Here is an 8417-nt window from a genome sequence, read left to right on the forward strand (position 1 = left end):
TTAAATGAGATATCTTAAGCTCAATGACTGGTTACTTGAGTGAATTAGTTTGAGAATGAAATTGTCTCTCCAATTTCCTGATGGTCACAGAGCCCTGACATCAGGCCCAGGACAGCGTGAGTCACTGCTCTCCTCCTTGGCTTTGTGCCATCTGGTGGGTGGCTCCCATGGCAATGGGGCAAAGGTGAAAGGGATGTGGCAGGTACCTCTACGTCAGTCAAACCTACCTGCTCTAGTGATCAGTAAGGGTGATGCCAGGGTGAGCAGGCTGGTCTTGGAATGGCCTGAAAATTAACCAATCTACACAAGCGATGACTATTCTCTACTTGGACAAAAAATAGATTTTAAGTTTAAGTGGTGATTGGGAAGGATAATCACTACTTCAATACATTTAGTATTGGCTGGATTATTCTTAAAAACTGTTGAGCTAGAAATAACTTGGTACCACAGAATCCAATCATAAGCCCTTTAGGGCCAGAGACCATGCCCTCAGTCTTGTTTGTGTCATTTCTTGGTCTCTACACCCCTCCCCCAGCACCGATACATGGGTGTGCCTCCTTCAGGAAAACCTGGGTAACAAAATCTCAGTTTAGGAAATCTAAATCGATGTATTCAGGTTTTGTAAATACAGAAACCTAAATTTGTGTTTTCAAAAGGATTCACAGAAGGGTTTCTTCAAATAGATGTCCTTGCAGCATTTAAAATGTTTTATTTACAAATGTTTGTGTGTTCCAGGTACATTTTTGTAACTTATAAGTATGTAGTGCTCTTTTTGTTCTAAGGGCAGGTGTTTTTTGTTTTAAAGTACTTTTTAATTAGGTACAACATATAAACCGTAAAGTGCATTAAGTATACCTCTCAGTGAGTTTTTACATATGGATACACCCATGTAAAGACCACTAGATCAAGATATAGAGCATTTTCTAAACCCCAAAATGTTTCAGCATGCCCCTCCCTAGTTAGTATCCTTTCCCCATAAGGAAAGCACAAAGCTGACTTCCATCATCAAATTAGATTTTTTTTTTTAAGACTGAGCATGATCTCAGGATATTTTTAGCACACTATTATTTCTCACCATTGTATTAGAATTCAGTCAGCTGAGAGTCAATGAACTGACATTTATTGAACATCTACTATGTGCCAGGAATTGTTCTGGACCCTAGGGATATAAGAGAAGTTAGGGATTATCTACTTCAACCCATCACTTCATCAGGTAAAAAAACTGAGGCACAGAGCAGGTTAAATGATTTGTCCATGGTCATTCTACCAGTAAAGAGCAAAGCTGGATGCTTTTTCTACTCTTTCTCTTCAAATTGCAACATTTGATAAATGCATGTGGACTTGATTGTACAATCAATACCCCAGGAAGCTACATTTGTCCATTCTCCTCTGTTGTCTGTGGTGGTGCCAAATAGGTCCACAAGTCTAACACTTCCCTTAAAAGGTAGAGCCTAATTCTCCTCCTCTGTGTATGAGCTGGACTTAGTGACTCCTTTTTAAGGAAGTGAAAAAAGGTGGAAGGGACAGTGTATGATTCTGGAGACCAGGTCATAAAAGGTACTGCAGCTCCCTCTTTCTCTCTCTGGATTTCTGGCTCTGCTGGAAGTTTGCTGCCATGTGTGAGGAGAGCCCATGGAGAGGCCCACAGGGCAAGGAACTGAGGCCTCCAGCCAAGAGCCCTGTGAGTGAGTCACCTTGGAATCGGGTCTTCTAACCCCAGTCAAGCCTTCAGATGACTGTAGACCTGGTCAACTGCTTGACTACAACCTCATGAGAGACCCTGAGCCAGAGCCACCCAGGTAAACCACTCCTAAAGTCCTGACTCTCATGTAATGTGTGATGTAACAAATCTTCATTGCTTTAAGCTGCTAAATTTGGGGGTAATTTATTATATAGCAATAGAGAACTAATACGCTCCCTTATTACCGCTTTATATTTACTCCGACCCTCTCCTGACCTTCCTCCAATATCCTATTTTATAGTTTGTGTCTTTGGGGCAATGATGGACACATCTTTTTTAGCTCTGATATTTTTTGCTATATTTATTTATTTAATAGCTTTCTTGAGTTATAATTCACATACCATAAATGGGCCAACACATTTTTGAAATTGTGGTTAAAAACTACACATTTTAACCATCTTAAAGTATACAATTCAGAGGCATTAAGTGCATTCATGATGTTGTGCAACCACCACCACTACCCAGTTCCAGAACTTTTTCATCTCCCAAATGGAAACCCCATACTCACAGCTGACACATTTTCAAAGATAAATTTAATTTTTTTGTCCCCCAGATCTGGCACAATCAGGTAGTAAAAAGAAAAAAAATTAAATAAAACTTCTTTAAAGGTAAACAAAATCAGAGAAAACACCATTAATACTTCTAATGACAGCATGTGAATCTGTTCACATTCTTGTACAGAATAAGAAAATTCAATGAGTACATTCTATTATGGATAACATAAAATCTCAAATAAAAGTGTTGCCAAAAAATCAGTCTTGGGCTTCCCTGGTGGCGCAGTGGTTGGGAGTCCGCCTGCCGATGCAGGGGACACAGGTTCGTGCCCGGGTCCGGGAAGATCCCACATGCCGCGGAGCGGCTGGGCCCGTGACCCATGGCCGCTGAGCCTGCGCGTCCGGAGCCTGTGCTCCGCAACGGGAGAGGCCACAGCAGTGAGAGGCCCGCGTACCGCAAAAAAAAAAAATCAGTCTTTAAAATTCCCTTTAGGTCCATCAAGTGCAGAACATCCACATCGTACATAGCGATCAAGAAACTCTAACTGGGAACAGCTGCTGGGACAGCAAGGGGAGCAAACAGGTATCATGTAGTGATGGTCTCCAATCTTATAGTATTAATGGTACCTACAGCCTTGGGGTTAGAAGGCTCCGGAAGGAACCTCTGGGCTCAGTTAGTTCATAATATCCACCACAGGTTTGGGAGTGAGAGTTAGTAGCATTTTGGCCAGATGCGTGCCAGCCCAGGAGTAGGGTACATGTTGGTAACAGGTGTCATTAATTCTAGCACCATTTCTTTCCAATCATTGTTATTTTAATACAAGTTAGTTGTAACCGGAGAATATTGCTACTGAACTGAAGGAATGGCTGTACCATGACCTATATCATACAGCTTGGTAGTTTTAGTTTCTAGTGTCCTCTGCAGAAGAGAACTGAGGATTATTGGCAGAAGAGTATCTTCAGTAGGCATATTTTTCTCCCCTCTCCCTCTGAGAGGACATTACAACTTCACTATGGCGTTTCCTAGACTTCCCAGATATGCAGACTGTGCTCCTAATTAATTTTTTTGTCCCCCAGATCTGGCACAATCAGGTAGTAAAAAGAAAAAAAATTAAATAAAACTTCTTTAAAGGTAAACAAAATCAGAGAAAACACCATTAATACTTCTAATGACAGCATGTGAATCTGTTCACATTCTTGTACAGAATAAGAAAATTCAATGAGTACATTCTATTATGGATAACATAAAATCTCAAATAAAAGTGTTGCCAAAAAATCAGTCTTGGGCTTCCCTGGTGGCGCAGTGGTTGGGAGTCCGCCTGCCGATGCAGGGGACACAGGTTCGTGCCCGGGTCCGGGAAGATCCCACATGCCGCGGAGCGGCTGGGCCCGTGACCCATGGCCGCTGAGCCTGCGCGTCCGGAGCCTGTGCTCCGCAACGGGAGAGGCCACAGCAGTGAGAGGCCCGCGTACCGCAAAAAAAAAAAAAATCAGTCTTTAAAATTCCCTTTAGGTCCATCAAGTGCAGAACATCCACATCGTACATAGCGATCAAGAAACTCTAACTGGGAACAGCTGCTGGGACAGCAAGGGGAGCAAACAGGTATCATGTAGTGATGGTCTCCAATCTTATAGTATTAATGGTACCTACAGCCTTGGGGTTAGAAGGCTCCGGAAGGAACCTCTGGGCTCAGTTAGTTCATAATATCCACCACAGGTTTGGGAGTGAGAGTTAGTAGCATTTTGGCCAGATGCGTGCCAGCCCAGGAGTAGGGTACATGTTGGTAACAGGTGTCATTAATTCTAGCACCATTTCTTTCCAATCATTGTTATTTTAATACAAGTTAGTTGTAACCGGAGAATATTGCTACTGAACTGAAGGAATGGCTGTACCATGACCTATATCATACAGCTTGGTAGTTTTAGTTTCTAGTGTCCTGGGCAGAAGAGAACTGAGGATTATTGGCAGAAGAGTATCTTCAGTAGGCATATTTTTCTCCCCTCTCCCTCTGAGAGGACATTACAACTTCACTATGGCGTTTCCTAGACTTCCCAGATATGCAGACTGTGCTCCTATGCCTGGAGGGCAGCTCGAGAACAGAAAAGCTACGGTTGGAAGATCTTTATATTCAGCCCCGTATTCAGCTCATTGGATTAGCACCTTCCACGGTGTGAGACTTTCTCATTTACTCATTTGTTCATTCATTCACTTATTTTGTTTTAAAGTATTGAGTGCCTTCTATGTACCAGGCATTGATGCAGGCATTGATGATAGGCAGTGAATGAAACAGTGGAGCTAATGTAAAAAAGAGTATAGTTTTTGGACATACTTCTCTGAGTTTGACACTCCTGAATGCTAATCTGGACTGGTCCACGTTAGTAGGACATTGGTGGGGCTAAGAAAGAGCTGGCAGGTCAAACTGTGCATCCTCCTTCCCCAACTTCAGAACCTCAATACAAGCAGTAAAACTGAGAGAATAAGAGAAACGTGGATGTACCTTCATCTGTGTTACCAAGGCTCGGTATCCCGGATGCCGGCCATTTCCTTTTTCAAACTGCCTACTTGCATCGTCTCAGGACAATATTATCCTTTTCCAAGGTCTCTCCTCACTGCTACTGAAGAGCGGTGCAACTGAATAGATTATGAGACATAGCTACACTCATGAGAATAAACTAGAAAAAAAGTCACCAAGCAGATGACAGAGACCCAAGCACTGCCATGAGCATGCCCACAGAGCCAGACGCACCGCCCTTTCTGGGCGGGGCTCTAGCTTTAGTGTCAGGAGCAAAAGGAAGGCAGGCCTCAGCAGTGTTCCAAAAACCAGTGGTGCTCATAGTGGAGAAGCGAAGCACCCTTCCCAGGCATGGGATACATGAGTCAGAAGAAAGGGTAGAAAAAGAACCACAAAGGAAGCGGGGTAGCAGGCAGTCCAGACAAGATGAGCAGTGGCTGGAAAAAACTGGGGAAAAAACAAATTTCCCTATTGTAAAAACCAAAACCAAGGAGTAGGCCTAGTGCCACACTGATCTTAATAATGCAACGAGCCTTATGCTCCATGACGGGATGAGTGACGAGGTGAGTGAAGAGATGCAAGAGCGAGGGGTGAACCAAGCCAGCGTATTCACATGGGATGCCTAAACACGATGTCTCACAGACAGGGAGAACCCCTGGCCAACAGAACCATTAACAACTGTCTGACCCTTTCATTTGTTCCAAGAAATGTGAATCACTCCAAGAAAACCCAGCTATGGGCAGAGGGAACTCTAACATCTGACTTGTGAGGCAAAAAGAACCAGCTGCTCCAGGTTCCAAGACTCAACAACTTCCTCTTTCAAATCGTGTTCCCCGCTGTCCCACAGCTCAGGAAAGAGGGAATGAAGCCAGTCACCCTCTCCTCTAGACACACGCCCCAGTCAACAGCAGAAGTGTTCGGATTTTATCAGCATCTCAAACGTACTAGGGGTTGAAATTAGACACCTCAGTGTGGTTTAGGAGCAAGAGAAGGGCCAGGTGAACCCAGGCTGGGAGAACAATGAGACAAGAGTCACAAAGTAAAGGCCTGAAGTCCAACTCGCAACAGAAAGGCTTTCTAGCTGCCCCTTAGGTTGCCTGAAATCCTACATCCAGGGGCCCCAAGCCCCAGTGGCCTTGGGATCACAGCGGGGATCTTGTGCTGGGAAGTACACGGGCACTGAGTGTTTCTGGTAGAACTGCAGACGGGAAAGGAGCTGCTTGACGATATGAGGATATTCTCTTGACAGGTCATGCCTTTCCTGTGGGTCCTGATCAATGTCAAAGAGCCAGAAGGTCTTGGTCGGTGGGTCCAAGGAGCGTATCACGGAAACATTATATTGAGGTGGTGGAGGAAACCAGTAACCACAGCCTGGCAAAGAAATACAACAGTTTATTGGAGGAGGAGTATTGTAGGCAGGTTCTAATTTCAAGGAAGGAGTCTGGGGGACAAGGCTGAGCTCTGTTGTGGGTACAGACACGTAAAAAAATCTGGCCCTTGATGCTATGTCTAGATCTGGCTCCGACTCTGACTTCTGGTGCTTTAACTAAACATGTCTCATGTGTGTGTGTCTGGGGGTGGTGGTGGTGGTAGTTATTTTTAGTTGTCACAGTGACTTGTCAGGGGGTGCTACTGCCATTTAGTGGTCTGGGCCAGGGATACTAAAATATCTTAGAACGTATGGGACAGTCACAAACGATGAAGGACTGTCTTGCCGCAAACGCCAAGAATGCCCTCATTATAAACATTGCTTAATTGCATCAAAATCTTAACCATCATACCACATACCATAAAAATATTTAAAAGATGTCACTTCTAGAGAATGTGCTCAGGGGAAGCAACCTCCTCCCCCCGCTATACCATTGGTTGAAGATGTAGCTTTCAGAGATGCTCTTTGCTAGCTAGAAGCGCTGTGCTTGACGGTCGTGCATATCGGAAACCCTTATTTTCCATGAAGCACTAGAGCTGCATTTCTTCCTTTCACCCTCCCCCCACCTCTACAGTTAATTCTTAATTTTTAAAAAATTTAGGACCAGATGACACTCCTTCCCCTCATTCAGCAGCCCCAGAGATCATGTTTTGCAAAAGGCAGTTGCTCTTTGGTAAAGTTCTCCTAGCTGTTCTAGTGGGAAATGTTAAGCCTTCTACCTGGGTAGCCCGTGAGGAGTTTCCAGTTCCTGTGTCTGATGGCAGCATGGACAGATGTGTTGAAGCCTGAATATTCTGGAAGGGAAGAATCATACTTTGCCGGAACCATGCTGTTCCCAGGACCTGGTGAGAGGGTTTGGAAGAATCAGATCACTGTTACTGGAATGTGTCGTCATAAATCAACATTTTACATCCCTCTTGCAGAACAGTAGCTTTTATTCAACACTGGCGCGTAAACGTGGATCCTGCCACAGAAATGAATCTTCTATTAAATATAAACAGAAAGCTCCAGTTACATTAAACGTCAGTCATAAACCACCACTAATATAAAGGAAATCCCAAAGAGATTAGAACACTAATTCATCCTTAAAACCACTATGCTCTGCCTACGTACAGCTGGCCATATGCAGAACTGTGTTCTGTGACAGCATGTGGGGTTGTTTCTTTGGTAGGTTTTGTTTTTGCTGTTAAATGATTGAGTTAAATCCATTCTCTGTGTATACTTGTACACCTATGCAGATAATATAATACATTATAAAATGCACATTTTAATGGAGTCTGTCTCAAGCTATGAGAGTTCAAGCATGCCATGATAAATCGTACATACGTTTATTTTTTTAACCACACTTATGAAATCTAAAAGTAAGTGAGCAACGCTCAGTTAACTATTCGGATAAGATAATTCTGGTATATAAATTATTGGTTGGTATCATGGATTATATTAATTTATCATCTTGAGGTCTTATATTAATTGATCATCAGGTTTGGAGGGGCACAATTAATAGTGCCTGCTCCCTCTTCCCCTCTTGACTTTGGAACCAGTTGAGAGGTAGAGGCCAGAGAGATGGAGCTGAAAATATTGCTTTTGTTACTGATAAAGTTGATTGGAGAGAACATAACTTCAGATCTGTGTCAGAGAGGGCTTGCTAATAATTGATGCTTGTGTGTTGACATATATCCTGGGGACAGGCTGGCTCCAAAATTAGACAAAAGGATCTGAACTGAGCATGCTCAGTTCCTTCTTTTGGATAACTTCCTTCTGCACCTGCTTGTGGGGAGGAGCGAATAAGGTGAGAGAGACCTGAGTTCTACTCTAGTTGAAGACCCTGGTGAATCCCTGAAGGCAAGGTATGGAGGTCCCCACCTCACTCCTACCTGTGCATGTTTAAAAGCCTCAACTTAGGGCTTAATTGTTTAATATTTAGTCTGTTTTAAATCCACATTTATCTGTCAACTTTTCAAATATGGTCATAGCAATCACCTTGGGTGTACGTCCAAAGGCTGTCAGACTACCTGTCCAATGACTAATAGCTGTAGTGTGTGATGTGTCTGTAAAAGTGCCCTCACCACCATCTGTCCAGCGTCACCATCATGTGATAAAGGACTTTGAGAGTGCCCTCCACCCCGCCGGAGCGGGACTTATGTGCTGCATGCAGCTTAACGCGGGAAGCACTGGCAGTGGTGGAAAAGGCAGGGAGTTTCATTCTTTTTTTTTTTTTTTTTTTTTTGGGGGCGGGGGGC

The 8417-nt window shown here is 43.7% G+C and overlaps 1 protein-coding gene across 1 annotated transcript in view; it reads right to left on the reverse strand.

The window, feature by feature from the left end:
• Nucleotides 1-3618: 3618 nt before the first annotated feature.
• The window catches only part of ARSB (arylsulfatase B), a 179511-nt gene continuing 174712 nt past the window's right edge, over nt 3619-8417 (reverse strand). The window contains exons 8-9 of the mRNA XM_024755709.1: nt 6897-7019; nt 3619-6119 (exon numbers count right to left, since the gene is read on the reverse strand). Of these exons, the coding sequence (XP_024611477.1) occupies nt 5854-6119; nt 6897-7019 (389 nt within the window). The 3' untranslated portion in view covers nt 3619-5853. The remainder of the gene's footprint in view (nt 6120-6896; nt 7020-8417) is intronic.

This window comes from Neophocaena asiaeorientalis, unplaced genomic scaffold (assembly GCF_003031525.2).
Source record: "Neophocaena asiaeorientalis asiaeorientalis breed wild unplaced genomic scaffold, Neophocaena_asiaeorientalis_V1.1 scaffold37, whole genome shotgun sequence".
In the NCBI taxonomy this organism is placed as follows: Eukaryota; Metazoa; Chordata; class Mammalia; order Artiodactyla; family Phocoenidae; genus Neophocaena; species Neophocaena asiaeorientalis.